The sequence below is a fragment of the Ahaetulla prasina genome, chromosome 1, assembly GCF_028640845.1.
Source record: "Ahaetulla prasina isolate Xishuangbanna chromosome 1, ASM2864084v1, whole genome shotgun sequence".
Classification (NCBI taxonomy): Eukaryota; Metazoa; Chordata; class Lepidosauria; order Squamata; family Colubridae; genus Ahaetulla; species Ahaetulla prasina.
The window spans coordinates 295,552,127-295,575,174 of NC_080539.1; the positions used below are offsets into that span (position 1 = coordinate 295,552,127).

Consider the following 23,048-nt stretch of genomic DNA (forward strand, 5'->3'; position numbering starts at 1 on the left):
CCTTGCTGGCTGATGTAATCTTCCCAGGTTCCATGTGGTGAGTTTCTGTTGCTAGATGGGTCCTATTGTGTTGCAGATGATGGTCCCATTGACAAAGATGGGGAGAATGAGTTTCTGCCTCTGGCCCATTGACAAAGATGGGGGGAGGCAGGAAGCTGCAGGGAGCTGCTTTGTCCTTAAAACATGTTTCTCCATTTCTCATCCAGGGAAATATAATATTCTGCCCTTTTTAATATTTCCTAAAATATTTCATTCTTCTAGGAGTGGGGTAGGTGCTAACTTCCTACAAGAGCAAACACCCTTAATTATCACAAAAAAGTCTTTACAACTCAGGTATTTATGGAAAACTTTCTTTTGCTGAAATGCAAGAATGTGGGTGGGGGTGGGAAATGGCAAACAGTGACTGACGTCAAAGAAAACTTCAAAAGTAGTACTGTATGCATAGACAATGACAGTCACAGTATTAACAGCATAGCCAAATGATTGCTGCTCACAGAACAAACATTTGGACATGTTGGTCTCTAAGATGCCACACACAATTCACTGCAATTGCTAGACAGCTCTGTTCCTTTAGAAACTATTGCAAGGAAGTTTGCAATTTGACCTATAGATTCAAACTACAGGGAAAGTAAATAAAAGTGTTAGCCCACTAAAAGTCTGTAGAGATTCTGTCATCCAGGTTGTAGTTGTCACAAAGGTGCTTTTTTTCAGGAGGCAACTGGACTTCTTGTGTTTTTTTCTTTTGAAGGCATTTGGCTTCTCATCCAAGAAGCTTCTTCAGCTCTGACTGGATGGTGGTGAATGGGATTTATATTCCTTGCAGAAAACTGGTAATCTGCATCCTTTAGGGTAGTTGAAGCATTTGGAGGTTTATCTGTGTCCTCAGGATCACCTGAGTAGTGATCTTGGTTCCTGTAGCCAGCAATTTTTTCCCCTCTGGAAACCCATTCCTATTCCCACACCATTCAAAAGGTGTCCATCCCAAATTGTTAATCCATTAGAGACGCGTGTGTAAAAGAAGAAGGTCTCGGGGGACCTGGCTGAGGATTTCTGGGAGTTGAAGTCCACAGGTTTATTTATTTAAATTTTTTAAATTTAAGGTCTTAAAGTTGCCAAGGTTCGAGACCCCTGTTTAAATTGTTGGTTTAGAACTGGGAAGAAAATGAAAATGATGGTTCTATGCCGCCTTGAGCTCCAGGAAGAAAGCTGGGATAAAAAAAGAAGTAGCATCGTGACCAGCCCCGCCAACCGTGGCTCATGGGACCTGTGGCCGTGCCTTAGAGGGCGCCAGGTTGGACAAGACTTCGCTTCGTTCTAGTGTGGCGAGAGGGCAGGACCAAAGCCCCTCTCCCAACTGGCCCTTCCTCCCTCAGAGGGCGTGGGACCCGGCTGCCCCGCTGCCTCTGACGGACGGGGCTTTACTGTCCTGAGGGGAGGATTCCGTCCCTCGTCCCGGAGCCTTCGTAACGGCGGGAACTTGTTCTCACTCGCCCGGGCTTGTGCAGAAGGCTTTCCCTCCGAGAGACTCGGGGCTGTAATTGTGCGGGGTGCGCGCGCGCCTATTATTTTCCACGGCTTGGGGCCGCGGCCGTCTTTTGGGGCTACTTGCTACGAGCGGCTACCTTTCGGGAAGCGCACAGAAAGAGGAACCGGACGGGGGAGAGAAGAGTGGGAACAAAGCCGCTGGCCCGAACTGCCGGACCGATGGCAGGGAGCTGGCGAGGCTCTGCACGGCCGCCGATGAGTCCGGAGCCCATCCGCGTGGGCGGGAAGAAGAAGAAAAACGCGAGGGGGACCAGGGGGGCCTCGTCCTTCTGAAGAGGACCTGCCGAAGTGGGCAGATGTGGTGGCATCGGTCTTGGGATGTTCCGCGGAGCCCCCCCGGGAAAAGCGCCGCTGCCAGGTACTTTTAAGCGGGGATGGCCTCGGCTGGTTTCCTTTTGCCGTCTGGGCTGACGCCCTGGTCTGCTCTCGCACGGGAGAGCTGTTGTTTACATCCTGCTATTGTAAGGCCCTTTGCCTTGCCATATTTCTTCCCCCACCCACCCCCCAACCTCCCTTCCTCTTCCTTTGGGGCCGTTCGCCGGCTGCGTGTAGGAAGGTAGGCCTGTTCAGCCGGGACACATGGAGTGGGTGGCCAGGCTGGCAAGCAGGCAATCTGTTCCTCTGGAGACAGGAAGGGCTTTAGCACATGGAAGCATAGTGGGATGCGGAGTGTTGGGAGAAGAAAGAGAGAAACTCCGAGGGAGGGGAGGCAGGAAAGTCTGGGGTCTTATCCTTATTAAGGATCCCTACCAGAATGAAGCGACCAAAGATTAAGTTGTTCCACTGACAATTAATCAGTGGAACAACTTGCCTGCAGAAGTTGCAAATGCTCCAACACTGGAAATTTTTAAGATGTTGGATAACCATTTGTCTGAAGTGATGCAGGGTTTCATGCCTGGGCAGGGGGTTGGACTAGAAGACCTCCAAGGTCCCTTCCAACTCTGTTGTTGTTGTTGTTGTTGTTGTTGTTGTTATTATTATTATTATTATTATTATTATTATTATTATTATTAAGAGCATCCTTCTTCTTCTTCTTCTTCTTCTTCTTCTTCTTCTTCTTCTTCTTCTTCTTCTTCTTCTTCTTATTATTATTATTATTATTATTATTATTATTATTATTATTATTATTAAGAGCATCCTTATACGGTATCTGTAGAGAATGGTACTATGGGCACCAAACTTCTTCCTCCCAAAGCAAATTTTTTTCTCTGTGGCCTCTGCGTGGTAATGAAGGGGAAGGAGTCAGTTCTCAAAGACTTTTTTTGCGTTGCAGAAACTGCTGTTATCTCCAAGGAACAGGTGTTGAGTTTCCTAGGTGCTCTTGTAGAGTGCACATAGTGGGGATGTTGAATAAGAGGACACCGTGATGTGCGTATAGTTTCTATTTTTGAAAACCACAGACCAAGACACAGTCCTGGAGTCCAATTGAAAAAAAGAAAGAAAACAAAACAGTCGCCTCCTTCAAAAATAGCAAAATGTTCAGAGCTTTTCGATAGCCAACCACATACTATACAGTATAGTCTCATTTCTCTCTTAACGTGCCTGTTTTGCTAACACACTGTGCTGTAGTTTTTCTCACTTCCCATGATCCTCTGAGGATGGCTGGATGTAAAGTTTTGAGTGTCCATGCAAATGGCACATGTTTTCAAAAACAAAAGTTATTTTCAAAAATAGTTATGAATTAGTGGAGGGCTTTGAGACAATCCCAGACAGCCTGGGCAAGTACAAGTACAATTAGAATAAGTCATTTAGTTGAGCCTAATGAAATATTTTAGGATTGAAATAACAAAGTTTAGTAGGAGAAAACAAAGCCATCTTTTCAGTGATATCAGGCTGTAGTTTTCATTCAATTTCACTCCATATTCTAAACATCCGTATAAATACTTATACAGATAAATCCACGTTAAGTAAACTGCAAAGTAATATCCGAGGCATTAACTCAGCCCTAATTCTAATTTCATTGGATTTTTACAGTTTGATTTTGCATTTTTCAAGGATATTGTATCTTAGTATATTGTAGGCCAAGAGCCTTAAGAGGTGAACTACAATAATAAAACAGCGTATTCAAATAACTTTGCAAATTTGTCCTCAGGAGCCGCATTTCCTCATGCTGGTATTAGATAGATGACCACACTAGATGAAATATGAAGGAAGGCTTTCTGTTCTGGAGCTCCCTCTTTGCTTCTCTTTTTTAAGGAGATTAAGAAGATAAATGTAGGAGTATTTGAATCAATCAGCAGAGGTTAATTTCTGCAAGGGCCAATCAATCCTTTTCGTTTATCTATTCTCAGTGGTTTACATAAGTTTCTTCCTGTTATTTTGTCTAGCTGTACTCTAGTATACCTTCTTGTTCTTCCTCTTTCAGGTATGTCCCTGCCTTTGATTCTAATTCTCCACATGCATTATTGACTAAATGAGTTTCTAGACCACTTTAAGTCATCTGACTCTAAGTGTGAATAAAAGCTATAACTAATGCAACAGTAATAATAGCACGCAACAAAACAAATGTGCTATGTAATTACAGTTGATAATTTCAATTAATCATAGAAAAAAACATTGTATCATTTCTGGCACTAGGAAATTTATGCGACTCAAGTTCCAAAGATCTTCTGAAACAGTCAGGTTTTATGAGCTTTCAGAATGGGAATTATCCTTGCCTTGTGGGACAAACTGTTCTTGATAAGGACTGCAAAATCCAGTTCATCACAAGATGGCTGAAAAACATTCATTTTTTAATGTTATTCTATACAGGTAGTCCTCAACTTACAACTAATGAACCCAAAATTTCCATTGCTAAGTGAGACATTTGTTAAGTGAATTTTGCCTCATTTTACAACCTTTCTTGCCACAGTTGTTAAGTGAATCGCTGTAGTTGTTCAGTTTCTAACACGGTTTGTTAAATGAATCTGGCTTCCCCATTGATTTTGCTTGTCAGAAGGTCACAAAAGGTAATCACATGGCTCCGGGTTACTGCAATGATCATAAATACATGTCAGTTGCCAAGCATCCAAATTTTGAACACCTGACCATGGGAATGATGCAGGTATGTAAAATGGTCAAAAGTCTTCTTTTTTTTCAGTGCCATTGTAACTTCAAACGGTCACTAAATGAATAATTGTAAGTTGAGGACTACTTTTAGTAACCCACCTGGGCTAGACTTCTATTATGGCTTCAATGAAACAAAAAATAGGATGAGCCCCGTGGGGAAGCAGCCTTTAGTCACGAGGGGATGATTAGCAGCACAAATACAGGTATTGTCAGCACCACTAGGTGGATCAGATCAGGAAATCAACTTCACAGAAAGACTAGAACCATGATGGCGAACCTATGGCACATGAGCCATATCAGTGGGCACGTGAACTCAGCTCCGGCATGCATGCGCTCACTGGCCAGCTGATTTTTGGGCCTTCTGGGTCCACCGGAAGTCAGGAAAAAGGCTGTTTCCAACCTCTGGAGGCCCTCCGGGGGTGGAGGCCATTTTCACCCTCCCTGGGCTCCTAGAAAGGCTCTGGAGCCTGGGGAGAGCGAAAAATGGGCCTATCGAGCCCACCATGCCAAAAGCGGGGGGAGTGGGGGTGAGGTCTCGCGTGCATGCATGGGGGTTGGGGTGCATAGAATTATAGGTGTGGGCATGCATGCACATGACCCCCCTGCACTCCCCCCCCTTATGCACGTGATGGTAAAAAGGTTAGCCATCACTGGACTAGAATTACTTCTGTTGAGATTGGTTATTACTACAAATAATAGAATCTCGCAAGTCTGGCTCTGCCCCCTTCTCCTCTTTCTCATATTCCAGTAAATCAGGGAAGTATCTGCCAGAGCTACTTCCAAATATTACTTCTTTTCTCAGGATTTAAAAAAATGTTTCAATCTCTTTTGCTTAGGTTGCATCTTTCTGTCATGGTAATTTCCTTACTTTCCGCAGTTGTGAATGAGTAAGAATAGAGTACATGATATTTCTGAGTGCTCTTATTTTGTTTATTATCGACCCTTTCCTTTTATGGTGGAAGTAGGAGATCACTTTGGCTGGGAACATATTTCCCCCTTGGATGTTGTTGCAGAATTTACTTAAATATGGCAGTAATTTCTGCACTGTACATGTAGATTATGCTCCTGCAGTCATGAATGCTCAATCAACATCACCAATGATTAGGAGAAAGTGTCTGGTGTTTTCTGATAGATAATTCACCTGTATGTATGTATTTGCCTATGTGGGAAACTTAATTTGTTGTAGAGGAAACATTATTATAGTTAAACAGTAATAGCAGGATAAAAGTCCTAAGCCATCATATGGTTTGTTTGGTTCTGATTTAGCACCAGGGGTGAAATCCAGCAGGTTTTGACAGGTTCTGGAGAACTGGTAGCGGAAATTTTGAGTAGTTTGGAGAATTGGCAAATACCACCTCTGGTTGGCCTTAGAAGTAGGGTGGGAATGGAGATTTTGCAGTATCCTTCTCCTGTCACACCCACCAAGCCATATCACACCATGCCCACCAAGCCATGGCCACAGAACCAGTAGTAAAAAAAATTGGATTTCACCACTGCTTAGCACAGTGTGTGATCCTAGCTAGTATGGGATTTTTTACCCACCATTAATGATTAGTACAATGTGTGAACCCAACCACTCCATTCTCAAGGAGCAAAGAAGGAGACATAGAAAGATTTTGTACTTTACTCTCTTCTTTCTTCCTATGCGCAATGTTTTGTCCTGGGTAAATAAGTTTGGAGTATTTGTCTTTGGAGTACCTAAGGGTTTGACAAGAAGATTTTGTAATGTTCTCATTTTAGAGGCAGAGTATAGGTTGTCCTCGACTTACAGTACATCTGGCAGTTTAGCAAGCATTTGAAATTACAACAACAACCCCCCCCATCAAAAAAAGGGTACTTACAATTCAATTCCAATGGCTGCCCCGTGATGTGACCACATTTTAGGCGCTTAGCAACCAGCCCACATTTACGGCTATTTGCAATGTCCAATGGTCAGGTAATTGTAATTTACAATGTTTTTGCCACAAACCAGCATCTACTTCTGGTTTCCAGAAAAAAACAGCTCATAGTAAACAACAGATTTGCTTAATGACCATGGTGTTCACTTAATGATCATGGCATTCGCTTAATAACCATGGCATTTGCTTTACGATTGCCATGTTCTCCTAATGACTGCTACAAAAAAAGGTTGTAAAAATAGGTCCAGCTGCTTACAAGTCCACTTTACGATTATCTATAACTTATGACAGAAATTTCCAGGCACAATTATGGTCTTAAATTGAGGAGTACCTGTATACTTGAAGTCAGTGATTAGAGGATTTTTAAAAATCATAATCTGAAGCTGGTGCCAGCCATGAATGTTTGTACAATAGTCTTGTGAGACACATTGTGTTCTATTCTCTCCACATTATTTTCACAACTTTAGCTATATCTACACTATAGATATATAGGGTAAATCAACTGAATATTGATACAGGAAGGTGGCACTCTATCGTGCAGTGAGACATCTCACATGTCTTACAATCTCTCAGGCAGCATATAGCACTTGATTATGTTCATGGATTAGCCTGTTATGTTTTCAAAATCATAGAGAGGTAAACAGGATGATACTACTTCACCAGTTATTAATGACTGCTTAATTGTAATGTAAGGTAATGCCATTTCATACATGCTCAAGCTCAACTAAATTTAAGATAAAATTTGGGTTTTTTAAATATAATACCATCTGCAGCATTTTTCTTATTTTAGTAAACTTATACTTTCCCCACTAGGTGGCAGAAATTTTCAATATTCTCTTTATTATTATTTATAACTGCTAATTGGGCTTGATAGCCAATTATTATTTTCAGAAAACAGCAAGATTCTTCACTTTGTATTCCACTAAGACAAAGTATCACAGATGTGGTATCTGTACTCTTAAACTGATTTCCCAACATGGACATTTTTCAGGAGAGTGGACTGTAGAGATTTGTTCCTTCCATTTTTATCGCATTGAGATGAGTGCCTTTTGGAAAGTAATATCCACTCATTCTTTGTGAACCATAATTTGAAAAGATATGAGTCCAATAATAAGAGATAAAGATGCCCTCAAAATGATTTCTGGTTATTACCTCAATATTCATGCTAGGGGTATTTTTGTCAATAGAACAGAAGTGTAATTCTATTATCCTCATCTTTGTTTTTTTACTTCCTATTCTAGCCTAAATCTAGACATGGAATTCCCCGATTGTCTATCATCCAAGTACTAATCAGGTGCAGCCTTCATAGCCCAGAGAAAAACTGACTCTCTCAACTGACTCTCTCTCTCACACACACAAAATGCCACATACAGCTTTGTGAGATTTTGTGTGTTTGTGTAGTTAGAGTGAAACACTACAGAAACATACCAAATCTCAGAAAACTGCACAAATATTTTATTTTATTATTTTATTTTATTTATATTTTTTAGATCTGGGGTCTCCAACCTTAGTAACTTTAAGGTTTGTGGACTTTAACTCCCAGAGTTCCTCAGCCAGCAAAGCAGGCAGATTGAGTTGCTCAATCTGGATAGATTGGATTGCAGGCAGGCAGATTCAGTTGCTAGCTGATGCAATTGATTGCAGAAGCCGAAGGAAAATGAGCCTGAAAGGAGCAGTAATTCTGTAAGTGGGGAGGAGGGATTGGGTGGGCCAGAGGAAAAAAAGATTTTAAAAGGATCCTCTGATGATCCCAGCTGAAGTTGCCTAATCACAGCACAGAAGCTCTTAACTCAGCTGGGATCGCCAGAGGAGCCTTTTAAAAGCCTTTTGTTTTCGGCCGAAGAGGTTGTTAAAAAAAAAACTTTTAAAGGGTTCTGATGATCCCTGCTCAGCCCCGCGATCATCAAAGGCTTTTTTTTTTACTTTTAAAAGCCCTTTTTCGGCTGAAGAAAAGATGCTTTTAAAAGTAAAAAAACCCAAACTTCTGATGATGGCGCGGCTTAGCTGGGACAGGAGGTGGGGCCAGGGATTTTTGCTGCCAGTTCTCCGAACCACCCACCGCTATCCAGGAGCATTTCACCCCTGGCTGCTTACTGTCCACGATGGCTAGTTCAGAGTCAGGAACGCAAGCTGACCCAAGTTTTCAGAGGCACTCAGCCAACCATCGCTGCTGGAAAGCGGCTGGCCAGGAAGCCTCCAAAAAGGCTTTTTTGCCAGCCGCTTTCTCCTCAGGCTGCCACAAAGTACTGGCATATTCTTTGCACATGCGCATTGACTTGCAAGGCAATGGGATGCATATGCACAAAGAACATGGCAGTGAGGAACATGGCAGCCGGGGAACCGGTTCAGGGGTGTGGCCGGCCAGCCAGCCATTACTACTGGTTCTCCGAATGCCAGCAGATTTTTACTACCGGCTCTCCCGAACCGGAGAGAACCGGGAGCAACTCACAACTGGGCTGAATTCTAGTCCCATCTTAAGCATGAAAAACCACCTGGGTGACTTGGGACAGCCATTTTCTCTCAGCCCAACTCACCTCAAAAGATGGTTGTTGTGAGGAAAATAGGAGGCGAAAGGAGAATTAAGTAGGTTTGCTACCTTGAGTTGTACAGGTAGTCCTCAACTTACAACAGTTCATTTAGTGACTGTTCAAAGTTACAATGCCATTGAAATAAGTGACTTATGACCATTTTTCAACACTTACAACCATTGCTACATCCCCATGGTCATATGATCAAAATTCAGATGCTGGGCAACTGACTCATATTTATGACGGTTGCAGTGTCCCGGAGTTATGTGATCCCCTTTTGCGACTTCCTGACAAGCAAAGTCAATGGGAAATCCAGATTCACTTAACAACCATGTTACTAACTTAGCAACTGCAGTGATTCACTTAACCACTGTGGCAAGAAAGGTCATAAAATGGGGCAAAATTGACCTAACAAATATCTCACGTAGCAACAGAAATGTTAGGCTCAACTGTGATCATAAACTGAGGACTACCTGTATATGAAAAAAAAGGTGGAATAAAAATCTAAACAAGCAAAAAAAAACCCAGAGGGAAATACCAGCACAATTAGATCAAGATTCGTAAGGTTTGCAGAAATAATAGTAAAATAAACCAAAATAAATCAAAATAACTAAGGGGACAATTACTCAAAACAAGCTGGTGAGTTTTAAACATATTCTATAGGACTGTGCAGTGATTTGAAAGAGGTGTTAAAAGCTTAAATGGAGTACCTGTGACCCATTACTGCAGTTAAATCTCTTTCCAAGCTGCACACTCTTAATGCTACTATCCAGCTCAAGTGTTGTTTTAAAAAGATAGAAAATCTTGGATACTCTGGTTGATCATTAAGACAGCATTCTTGTTGAGAAATCAGGATTACAGTGTGAGATTTTGTTTAATCTATTTTGGAAAAGTAAAATATCCAGAATGAAAGTATGGTGATAAGCAAAATCCCTAACAAGGATTTCTGCCTGAAATCTATATGTTCATTCTGAAATTTAGAGTATTTTATTTATTTATTTATTTATTTATTTATCACATTTGTATACCGCCCTATCTCCCTAGGGACTCAGAGCGGTTCACAGGCAAATAAAAAGGTACATATAAATACAAAATAAAATAACAATTAAAAAACTTATTCTACATAGCCGAATTAATTAAAAAGAACAATATAAATAATAAAACCCATTAAAACCAATATAAATTTAAAATCTAGTCCAGTCCTGCGCAGATGAATAGATGTGTTTTAAGCTCACGCGGAAGGTTCGGAGGTCCGGAAGTTGGCGAAGTCCTGGGGAGTTCGTTCCAGAGGTGGGAGCCCCACAGAAGGCCCTTCCCTGGGTGTCGCCAAGCGGCACTGCCTGGCCAACGGCACCCTAAGAGTCCCTCTCTGTGAGGCGCACGGTCGGTGAGAGGTATTCGGTAGCAGCAGGCGGTCCTGTAAGTAACCCGGCCCTATGCCATGGGCGCTTTAAAGATAATTACCAAAACCTTGAAGCGCACCGGAAGGCCACAGGTAGCCAGTGCAGTCTGCGCAGGAGAGGTGTCACATGGGAGCCACGAGGGCTCCCTCTATCACCAACAGCCGCATTCTGAACTAACTGAAGCCTCCGGGTGCCCCTCAAGGAGCCCCATGTGAGAGCATTGCAGTAATCCAGGCGAGGGCGTCACGAGGCGTGAGTGACCGTGCATAGGGCATCCCGGTCTAGAAAGGACGTTCAGGTTTAGAGGTTGTTCGATCTGTACGGTAAGTGGGAGAGGCAGATATGGCGGGGAGGGCCGTGTCGAGTTATGGGGGCACGTGTTCGATGTCTGAGAGCGATCACGTGCTCCGGCCTCAGTCCCCACCCGTTCCTCGGTGGCCATGATCCTCAGAGCTTGGATCTTGACTGATGTTATGTAATGCCGGTCCGTGGTTAATAAGGCTCCCTGATTTGTGATCTTATTCAGGGGGTCCGCGGACCTCATGGGCATTACGGAGACCTGGTTGGGCCCTGAGGGGGTCCCCTGGTGGAGATGTGCCCTCAGGCTTCCGAGCATTTCATCAGCCGAGGTCCAAGGTAGGGGTGGGGGTGGCGGTTGTTATTAAGGAAGATCTAGAGCCGAGGAGACCACTGTTCCTCAGATTGCGGCTGCGAATCCCTCTGTGTGCGTTGGGGCTATAGGAATCAGTTGGGCTTGGTGATCGCGTACCTGGCTCCTTGCTGCGTGACCACAGCCCTGCCCGAGCTGTTGGAGGTACTGGCTGCTGTGGCGGTTGAGACCCCAAACTTATAGTCATGGGGATTTCAACTTGCCATCAGTTGGCTTGTCATCGGCAGCTCGGGAGTTCCAGGCTTCCATGACGGCCTTGGACCTGATTCGAGTAAATGATGGCCCCTCGCACAGGGGAGGCATGCTGGATCTGATTTATATCTCTGGACAGTGGTTAAATGATCTGGTATTAGATGATTTAGTAACAGAACCAATGTCATGGTCGGATCATTTCTCCTTCGCCTAGACTTCCGAACCGCCATTCACCACCGCGGGAGGCGGAACCTATCGGTGGTTCCGTCCCAGGCGCCTGATGGACCCTGAGAGGTTCCAGACGGAGCTTGGGCCATTCCTGAGGATCTGGCCCACGGCACGACTGAGGAACTGGTCGTGGCCTGGGAGCAGGCAGCGGCGGGGCCTTGGACTGGGTCGTGCCTGCGGCCTCTGACCCGGCGCAGATCTCGTCCGGCCCCTTGGTTCTCCGAGGGGCTGAGGGAGATGAAACGCCGGAGAAGACGCCTAGAGAGCACCTGGAGGTCCAGTCGCTCCGAAGCTGATCGGACACTAGTTAGGACCTATTCTAGGACCTACCTAGTGGCAATGAGGGAAGCGAGGCGTTCCTACGCCTCCACCCTCATTGCGTCGGCAGATAACCGCCCGGCCGCCCTGTTTCGGGTGACCCGCTCTCTCCTACATCAGGAGGTGCGGGATGACCCTTTGCAGGGACGAGCCGAGGAGTTTAGTGGTTATCTATACGATAAAATCGCTCAGCTGAGGGACGGTCTGGACCGAATGTGGGATGATCCAAGCGAGGGAGAGGCACGTCTTGTTGAACACGTTTGGGATGAGTTTGACCCTGTGGCTCCGAGGCGTGGACAGGTTGTTGGGGAGGCTTCACGGCACGACATGTTTACTGGACCCGTGCCCTTCCTGGCTGGTACTGGCCACTCAGGCGGTGACACGAGGCTGGCTCAGAGGATTATCAACGCTTCTTTGTTGGATGGGGTTTTCCTGCCGCCTTGAAAGAGGCGGTGGTGAGACCCTCCTTAAAGCCCTCATTGGACCCAGCTATTTTGGGTAATTATCGTCCAGTCTCAACCTTCGCTTTGTTGCGAAGGTTGTAGAAATGCCGTGGCGCGACAGCTGCCCCAACACCTGGATGAAGATGTCTATCTAGACCCGTTCCAGTCCGGCTTCCGACCCGGATACAGCACGGAGACAGCTTTGGTCGCATTGGTGGATGATCTCTGGAGGGCCAGGGACGGGGATATTCCTCTGCCCTGGTCCTATTAGACCTCTCAGCGGCTTCGATACCATCGATCATGGTATCCTGCTGCGCGGTTGGAGGATTGGGAGTGGGAGGCACCGTATATCGGTGGTTCTCCTCCTATCTCTCCGACGATGCATGAGCAGTGTTGACAGGGGGCAGAGGTGGGCCGCGAGGGGCCTCACTTGTGGGGTCCCACAGGGGTCGATTCTCTCGCCTGCTGTTCAACATCTACATGAAACCGTTGGGTGAGATCATCAGTGGTTTTGGGGTGAGATACCAGCAGTGCGCTGATGATACTCAGCTGTACTTTTCCACCCGGACCACCCCAATGAAGTTGTTGAAGTGCTGTCCCGGTGTTTGGAAGCTGTACGGGTCTGGATGGGGAGAAACAGGCTCAAGCTTAATCCCTCCAAGGCGGAGTGGCTGTGGATGCGGCACCCGATTCAGTCAGCTGCAGCTGCGGCTGGCTGTTGGAGGCAGTTACTGGCCCCAAAGGATAGGGTGCGCAACTTGGGTGTCCTCCTGGATGATCGGCTGTCGTTTGAAGACCATTTGACGGCCGTCTCCAGGAGGGCCTTCCACCAGGTTCGCCTGGTTCGGCAGTTCGCCTTCCTTGATCGGGATGCCTTATGCACAGTCACTCATGCGCTCGTTACCTCTCGCTTGGATTACTGTAATGCTCCCTACATGGGGCTCCCCTTGAAGTGCGCTCGGAGGCTTCAGTTAGTCAGAATGCAGCTGCGCGGGTTATAGAGGAGCTACGCGTAGCTCCCATGTAACACCGCTCCTGCGCAGACTGCACTGGCTGCCTGTGGCCTTCGGGTGCACTTTAAGGTGTTGGTTATGACCTTTAAAGCGCTCCATGGCTTAGGACCTGGGTACTTACGGGACAGCCTGCTGTTACCACACGCCTCCCACCGACCCGTGCGCTCCCATAGAGGGACTTCTCAGGGTGCCGTCCGCCAAACAATGTCGGCTGGCGGCCCCAGGAAGGGCCTTCTCTGTGGGGCCCCCACTCTGGAGCAGGCTTCCCCGGGTTTCGCCAAATACCTGACCTTGGACATTTCGTCGCGAACTCAAGACTCATCTTTTTATTCGCGCGGGGCTGGCTTAAATTGGGTTTTTAAATGTTGAATTTATTAATTTTAAACGGGGTTTTTTAGTATGGTAAATTTTAATTGCTGGGCTAATTTAATAAGTTTTTTAAATCGTATTTTAAACCTGTATATTGTATTGTCGGTTTTATTATGCCTGTACACCGCCCTGAGTCCTTCGGGAGAAAGGCGGTATAAAAATCAAATAAAATAAATAATAAATAAATAAAATAAAAAAGGGGCGCAACTGGCGAACCAGGCGAACCTGATAAAAAGCTCTCCTGGAGACGGCCGTCAAATGATCTTCAAAAGACAGCCGTTCATCCAGGAGGACACCCAAGTTGCGCACCCTCTCCGCCGGGGCCAATGACTCGCCCCAACAGTCAGCCGCGGACTCAGCTGACTGTGCGGGATGCTGGCATCCACAGCCACTCTGTCTTGGAGGATTGAGCTTGAGCCTGTTTCTCCCCATCCAGACCCATCGGCTTCCAAACACCGGGACAGCACTTGATAGCTTCGTTGGGGTGGCCCGGTGTGGAAAAGTACAGCTGAGTGTCATCAGCGTACAGCTGGTACCTCACACCGAAGCCACTGATGATCTCACCCAACGGCTTCATATAGATGTTGAACAGAAGGGGCGAGAGAATCGACCCCTGCGGCACCCCACAAGTGAGGCGCCTCGGGGCCGACCTCTGCCCCCCTGTCAACACCGTCTGCAACCGATTGGAGAGATAGGAGGAGAATCACCGATAAACGGTGCCTCCCACTCCCAATCCCAATCCATTGAGTATGTCAATGACATCTTGCATAGTAATGTTAAGAATTACGTAATGTTCTATTTTAAAATAAAATACATTTGATTCTAGCTGCAGAATCTTAAAATAACTTTTTTTTTTTTTTTTTTTTTTTTTTTTTTTGTTTACATTTATACCCCGCCCTTCTCCGAAGACTCAGGGCGGCTTACAGTGTATAAGGCAATAGTCTCATTCTATTTGTATATTTTTACAAAGTCAACTTATTGCCCCCCCAACAATCTGGGTCCTCATTTTACCTACCTTATAAAGGATGGAAGGCTGAGTCAACCTTGGGCCGGGCTCGAACCTGCAGTAATTGCAGGCTACTGTGTTCTTAATAACAGGCTTTACCAGCGTGAGCTAAACCGGCCCTTCTTTGAGAGGGTGTTGTAATTTCAAGTGATATTGCTTGATATGCTGAGAATGCATCTATGTTTACGTAATATCTAGATGTTTTTGAAAAGCTTTGTGGTTACACAGAATTCCTTTTTAATTTCCTTTTATTTATTCTCTGCAGGCAGTGATTCTCAGCATTCTACTTGGTGGGAAATGTAGAAACCAGAATGTACAATATAATCAGGAAAAATTATTCAACAGCCAGGCATCCACTCCCACTATATGACAAATCCATTTAATGTACCCTGTTACAGTGACCAGATTAGAGGCTTATACAAAATGCTTGATAGTTTCCTTTCCTGTGATATAGACTTGTGTGCTCATCTAACAATGGTACAGTCACCTTTAACAATTCCAGTTTTTCCTTCTTACTTCACAGAGTTGGTCTTACCTCACCTTCTCAACTTCAACTTATAAACTATATTAATATAAAAGTATTCCCCAATGCTCTGACTTAGGATGTGTAAAACATATTTCATTTGCTACCTATTATACTTGTACATGTTACATGTAGATATGATCCAAGATGTGTTGAGAAATATGGGCTCACCCTCCTTTTGTGCTTATCACCTATCCTCTTTTGCAATTATTTCTCTCTTTCTGTTTGCACTTTCCATTAGCACTTTATTTCCTGAATCCCTTTCATATCTGGGCTTCCTCTTGTTCTCTTTGATACCAGCTTCTCTCTTCCAATAAGAGCAAAGAGAGGAGAGCATATATCTCTATACTTTCATTTGAGGAAGAATGGTGTCTTTGTTTATGCTGATCCATGTTAACAGTATTTTAAAATATATCTCTACTACAGCCCCATTTTTCTCTCACTGCTGTATTTGAAAAATCAGGAGAGATGTTGAACTGGCATTTCTTGGTTTATTACTTACACTTCAAGTAAAAGAATGGTTACTCAGCAACTAGTGACTACAGAACAAAAGCAAGTTAATCTATAGTCATCAAAAATGAGGAGTCTGGTAGCCCCAGACCTACTATGTAGGAATTATTAGTCTGAAATAGGAACATTTTCCCCATCCCAATTTAAATACTACATCAGTCCAGTTACTCCAATACATTTGATGAAGCTTATAGAATAGAATAGAATTTTTTATTGGCCAAGTGTGATTGGACACACAAGGAATTTGTCTTGGTGCATATGCTCTCAGTGTACATAAAAGAAAAGATACGTTCATCAAGATTTATTGCCTTTTACAGTAATAACATGTATTAGTTTGAAAAGGTGCTACCAGATTATTTCTTCTTTCAAGAAGCTGTTGGATGCCTGTTCTTTTTCTCTAGTTGCAAAATTATGGCACAGTCTGCCCTGCTTCTCTCTGGATTTATTCTTGCTACGGCATCTTCCCATTTCACTGCATTTCATCTTGTTTGAACTCGGAAATGGGCAGAAAGACAGACAAGCCAGTTTTCGGAAGCCAGATAACCTGAAGTCATCAAGATCCCCAATCCCTGGCTTTACGACAACTGATTAACGTTCCCCTACACTTTAAAGGAGGGCAGCAATAGAAGGACGCTATCTCCTTGCCTATCAGAGTGGGACACCATAATTTAGGACAGCACCAACCAAAGCAGGATAGGAATTGGCTACAAGGTCAGTCAAGGTTATGTTTGCCTGGCAACTCTTCCAACTCTTGATGGAAATTCGCTCCTAAACCTCTCAAGGTAAATCTGGGAAACTGTAACTCACGCACCACTTCTACACGTCTTCCGTGGCTCTAATTTATCTGGTCGCCTCAGTTGTTGCACGAAGGCGGCCGGGCCCGAGTATTGCAATGCTTTCTAGGAAGCGGCAGATGGAGCCACTATCCCGCCTTTTCCCTTACAGCAACAAGGAGGCAACTTCCCGGGCAGCTATCTGGGGTCCTTAGGCGCTTTACCTTGCTTTGTATTGATACTTCCTGCACGGCTCTAATTTCTCGGCGAGGCGCGCTGGGGATCGAGTAACTTGAAGGCGAGCATGCACCACCCGCCTCGGGGATACGCTAGTCTTTGGCACTCTCGTTTCTGCGGCTGCTTCGAAGGGAGGCGTCCCGGATAAGCCCCTGGCAGAAGGAGCGAGGGCAGCACTTTCCCTTCTTCCGCCCGCCTGCCTTGGCAGAGCAATGAGTCCCGCGTTCGAGCGAGAGACCGACACTGTCCTCGGGGCTTAAATCGCTGGCTGCTCGCCCCCGCGAATATGACTGGCCCTCTCCCGAGCAGGTGAGGGGAGAAGCACCACCAGCGGGGTTATGGAGCTGCACGAGGTCAACGAAAAGGGCTCGAATGGCGGGGGTGCCTCTGCTGCCGCCGCCGCCGCCTCTTCCTCCGTTGGCTCCAGTTCGCCGTCCACCGCTAGTTCGGAGACGTCCGTGTGCCCGGAGCCGGACAAGATCTCCACGCTGGGACGAAGGCATAGCAAAAAGAGGTTTGGGCTCAAGATCTTTGGGCGCAGGTGAGCGAGAGGTGCGACCCAGGCTTTTAAAGTGAGCTAGTGTGAAATGGGATAGGAGGGCACACTACTAACGCATGGTTCTTCACCACACAGCAAATCCCCCCAAAAATATGTCCAGGTAGTGGAATAAAATGGTTTGGCTAGTTTGTGGCTCACTTGTGTGTTGTGCAAAAGTTACTATCTTTTGAGTAGTGGGAGTATCAGTTGTTGTGACGCGCGTGGATGTTTTCCAGTCTGAGCCAGGTGGTGAAGCTCAGTTGACAACGCATGGGTTACTTCGATGGACCCCAAAACACGCATATACAGACTCGGGTATATTTGCTTAGATATGAAATAGGGATTCTTGTCTGTGCTACGTTTTTGAATGTAATTAATAGGTATCGCCAGTCGGATAAATAAAGTAATGATTCAGTTTGAGAGAAACAGCACTTTTATCTTAGGTGTAAAAACAAAAAAAACCTTAATCCTGTGTCATTCAGGAATGTAAAATTTTGATTGTCAGCTGTAATGATGAGAATGTCATTCTTCCTTTTCACCCTTCCCCTCCAATTCATTTTAGCTCATTGGGCTAAGGTTTAGTCTCTGATCTCAACCAATAATGCTATTTTTCTTTTGGTAGGAACATGGGCTGGGTATTTTTGTAATTAGTTAATAGTTTTCCGTGGGATTAGGATCTGCCTCTCCTTTCCCATACCCCATTTACTCATCTTCCTCTTTGCCCAATTTATTGTTGAATTAAGATGTGTTTATAAATACAGACTATGGGGTTCCCCAACCTAAGGCCCTTGGATGGATTGATCAGTAGTTCCCATCATTTACGTTCATAATGGAAAATATAAATAGGAGATGACTGAATAATCCAATAACAAAGTTAGATATAAATTCTAGAACAAAATGTTTTGCTAGTACTTAATTTGAAAATGGTGATTTAGATTTGCGTCTGTTTCCCTCTGTAGCACAAGGAAATACAGCAGTATCCAGATATATTACTGAGGTATTTGCATTTTGTTTCTGCTGTCCTTTGACCATGCTGTTGCATACCTTTCAACATTATAACCACCTTTCCGACAATCAGAAATTTGGTATGTAATCTTTTGGTAGCTTCTTGGAGTTCTATGCCACACATTTAATGTTAATGTGTAGCATTTAATATTAAAATTATTTTGCTTTATACAGAGAGAGTCTAAAGTTTGAGGGAATTCATAATTCTTTAGTTTGAAATATTATTTCTTTAGTATTGAAATATTTCTTGGATCAAAATAAACAAAGTTGAATTTTTTTTTTTGGCTTTTCAGCCAATAGTGACAGGCTTTTGAATTTTTTTTAAAAATCAAAACATTGTGGTTTGTTAGCTACAATAATTATATAAACTTTGTCAGAGAAGGGAACTAAAACACTCTTTCATTGATAGTATTTTTGCAAATACAGACAAGTACAGTGTTAGCTGAATATGATAGGACACTTTATGAAAGATCAGCTGCACTAATCCAAATGTTATGGGAATGACATTTTTTATTTATATAAAGAACCAGTACTTAATGTAATAGAAATGTGTGTAGTCAAAATTTATATTGTAATTATTGTTATAATTTATATTGTTATAATTTATATAGTATAATTAATCTGCGTATTCTATCACACAGTGCATATGTATTTGGAATTACGGAAGAAGTCACAGTAGGAAGTGACTTTTCATTTTACAGAAGGGGACTCCTGAAGCTTAGAACATTTGGTGAACTCAGAACACATATGGGCTACATTGATTAAGAAAGTGAGCCAAGCTTGTTAGGACAGAATATACAGATGGGAACCAAAATAAAATTCAAGCAAAGACAGTGAGAAGGGTACAAGAATGTATTTACATGTCACATACACCAGGCCATCACAATTTATTGAGGGGAAGAGGCCATATGGAAAAATTAAAAATCCTTGTAAGCAGCAAAGAGATACCTTGAGTACCGATCAGCAGCTAGTGGAGTAGAAGAAGCACTAGAACTGAGCATGGCAGCAAGGCTTGGAGGTGCTTGACTGTGTATTTTGAGCTGGTGGCAGCGGCTATAAATTTACTATTTTAAAAAGTCACCAAGTTTTTATGCAGGTCTGACATAACACACAGCAACACATGCACAGAAGCATGAAAATGTGGAGGAGTTGGCATTACAACTTGGTCCCCGTTCTTTTAGAGGCTGTTATCATTTGGCAAAAATTACCATTATGTTTAGGGCTTCCATCTACAATTCCAAACATAGGTAATGTACAGGATGTCTAAAAATAATTTCATTTCCAATCCAGAGACTGGAACTAAACAAATTAGCTAACAGGGCTCACTTAATATCCTAGTCTCAAAGCCTTAACAGATGAGTACAGGCAGGAAAGTTTTGCTGTCTCTGTTAGAATTGACGATCTGGACTGAACTCACTCAAATTCTCCTTGTCCAAATCAGTGGAATGCATATGTGTACACATTTATAGAATTTCCCTTGCCCAGTATTACTGCCACTGAAGGCACATTTGTGCAAAATAAATCAGCACTAGATAGAGGAGAAACAAGGGCTCACGTTGTTCCCAATGGTCAAAGTAGATCTCAGGTGGGTAGAATGTGGTGCTAGCCATGTTCTCCCACCATCTCCGTAGCCAACTTTTAAAAAGGAAATGATGCATGAATTACAGTTCTCCCTTCCAAAAGAAGCCATTGTTTTGTAATTTCTGAGATTTGGTGGAAGGGTAGCAGCGTTCCATGTGTCTTTGGTGTTCAGTCATGCCAGCCACATGACCATGGAGACATCTTTGGACAGCACTGGCTCTTCGGCTTTGAAATAGAGATGAGCACTACCCCCTAGAGTCGGGAACAACTAGCATATATGTGCGAGTGGAACCTTTACCTTTACCTATGTTGTTTTTGAAGTAAGAAAAGCATGGCAGACTTGATTCTTTGGCTTATACTAAAGGCATTTCTACTCAAATAGAAATATGTGACAATGATGAACAGCTATTTTTGTATTAAATACTGTTACAAAACTTGCTTAGTCTAAACTTTAGAAACATTCTGAGGGTGTGAATCTGGTTCATTTGCCCCTGAGCTCACTGTTCATTCTCATCCAGAGCCCATTTAGTAAATTTAGGAAATAGCTTTACTTGTGGAAATGGATTGAGGATTAGGCGTTTGTGTGGGTAAAGACTGTGTTACATTTTTTCCTAGCGTAGAATAAATCCAGCGTAAGTAGATGACCTGAAAAACATAGTAAGCATAATTTGTCAAATCTAGTAGAACCAGTCCTACATTGATGGATCGCTGGAGAATAGTTAGGAGAATTTAAATTCCTAACAGGTCTTTCATTTCCCACGTCTAATTCTTAAAGAAAGAGACTTTTCCTTCCTATCCCAGCAATTGCTTTGCTAGTCTTATAGGGACTGAACATAACCAGGGCACCCATATTAACTGAGATACAAAAAGAGTCCTTGATGAATTATTTCTGACTGGGACTGCTGCTGTTCTGGTGTTATACCCTGTATGTCCTAGTTAGGAGTACTGCCTGATAAGATAATGAACAGAGATTTTTCCTTTATGATCCTTTTTGGTATAATTAGAACAAGGCTAATTAGGTCTTCTGTTCCTAAAGTTTGAATTGTGCCAAGGCTTAAAGCCAATTATGCTCTCTTATTTGAGAAAGCTGGTACTTGATAAAGAGAACTTTGATATTGAAGACAGTTACAACTTTTATTAAATGCAACAGAAAACATTAGTTTTGGTTTAGTGTAAAAGTGAAGATATTGGGATAGAAGGTTGACTGGTTGCTGTTTTCTGTAGCTGAACAAGGGTCTGGATTCCCATCTTGCATACATTCCTTGCATGTCACATTCACACCAGAGTCTATACAGCCTGTAACCACACCCAACTGTTTCTAGGACCAGATGGCTGATTCTTGCCTCAATGTGCCACCTATTAATAAAAGATAGGAGAATATGTGAACACTATGTAAGAGTTAGGATGTGAATAGGTGCAGACTCCAACTGTTGCCAGAATCAACTAGCAATCATTTTTTGTCTCACTACTCTGTCTGTTAACTGAATATAAGTTACTTCGTTCATACAGGAAAGTCTCTCTTCCTTTTGCTTATAGGAGATGCCTGTCTAACAGAATTATAAGTCTTTGTCCTTTTTCCTTTCCTTTCCCATCCTTACCCTGCCATACTCGGCAATGTATGACAGTTGCAAATAACCGTTAGAGAGGCATCTAATGAGATCCCCAAATTAATACTACATGAACTAAATACGTGTATTCCTTGGTTAACAATGGTAATTTGGATCGGAACTTCCTTTGGTAAGCAATGCGGCTGTAAAACGCATGGCCATATTAGTCCCAGTTGACATCATAAACTGGATCCCACCTAGTTGTTAGATGAGGGCCCACCCCAATCCAAGCCATTCCATCCTGGCCCATCCCAATCCAAACCATTCCCTGTTCCCAGTTTTGAGCTATGGTAAGGTATTCAGTTCCTCCCTCCCATCTATCTTTCTTCCCCCCCCCCCCCCGGCCCCATCTTTGCCCTTTTGGTCATCCTGTATTCTATCACCACCAGGGAGCTACCAACCCTGTCAACCAGCTTTGCCATTGTTTTCCTCCCATTGCTGACAAGGCACGCCCAGCATGGTCCTTCACAAAGTTGGCCATCCTAGACTTTTTTTCCTCAGGCGACATGTGCCTTTAGATAAGGGTCAGTGGTGGGTTTCAATTTTTTTTACTACCAGTTCTGTGGGTGTGGCTTGGTGGGCGTGGCATGGCATGGCATGGTGGGCACTTGGAAGGAGAAGGATACTGTAAAATCTCCATTCCCACTCCACTCCAGGGGAAGGTTACTGCAAAATCCCCATTTCTTCCTAATCAGCTGGAATTTGAGAGAATAGATGGAGGCAGGGCCTGTCAGAATTTTTATTACTGGTTCTCCTAACTAATCAAAATTTCTGCTACCGGTTCTCCAGAACTGGTTAGAACCTGCTAAAACCCACCTCTAGCCCTTATCTAAACAATGTATGGCCTTCCTGCTAGGGTTTGAAGCCTTCCAAAGCCTCATGAGATGGCCTCACCCCAATTTGGACTGACAGGAGCTTAGTGCAGGGTTGTCAAAAAGGGGAGGGACAGGTACATAGGAAGATTGCAATGCCCCTGTGGTCATAAGCAGGGTGGATTTTATTCAAGCCGATTTAAATCAAGGCTTGAATAAAGGCTTGATTTAAATCAACTCAATTTAAATCATAATTTTTAAAGAGCAACTATCATCTCTGTCCTGCAGCAGCTCCTCCTCTGACCCACTGTTGACTTACCGACAGTCCCAGTATTGCAGAATATACAGCCTCATGCTACATAACTAACCTCCATTTCATGCTAAATAAATTAAATTATTAATGTATCTTGAATAGAAAACTATATTTAGATAGATTTTTACTCCAAAAGCATTTTATTAAAATAAATTTGATAAAAATAAAAAAAATCTGATTTAAATAAAAATCCATTTTTTAAAAAAAATCATCGATTTTTATCTCCCCTGGTCAATAAGCGTGGGTGGGCTGCCAAGTGCCTGAAATTTGATCATGTGATCAAAGGGATGCTGCAATGGTTATAACAAATTGTCCTAAAAGAATGTGAGAAATGGTCTTATCCTAAGATATTGTGGAAATCCTTTGTAGCTTCTTTAGAAGATGCCCAGAAAATATATTTGATAAACTGAGGGTTAAGACACTTGTGGAGCAGGCTGTTTTAATCATTTGTCTCTGGTTTTATCCTTCAGTCTCACAGGCCTTGGTAG

At 43.6% G+C, this 23,048-nt stretch overlaps 1 protein-coding gene across 6 annotated transcripts in view; it reads left to right on the forward strand.

Moving 5' to 3' along the window:
- The first annotated feature begins 1,418 nt into the window (after window positions 1-1,418).
- DGKZ (diacylglycerol kinase zeta) overlaps window positions 1,419-23,048 on the forward strand; it is a 139,946-nt gene continuing 118,316 nt past the window's right edge. For 2 of the 6 annotated variants that reach the window (XM_058161757.1, XM_058161756.1), the window contains exons 1-2: window positions 17,146-17,245; window positions 18,202-18,239. Coding sequence is in view for 4 of the 6 variants with exons in the window: in XM_058161749.1 (XP_058017732.1) it covers window positions 17,043-17,245 (203 nt within the window). In the remaining 2 variants the exon portion in view is untranslated. Of the gene's footprint in view, window positions 1,904-16,383; window positions 17,246-18,201; window positions 18,240-23,048 lie in introns of those variants that run through there. The other 4 variants (XM_058161751.1, XM_058161754.1, XM_058161749.1 and 1 more) reach the window with 4 other exon arrangements.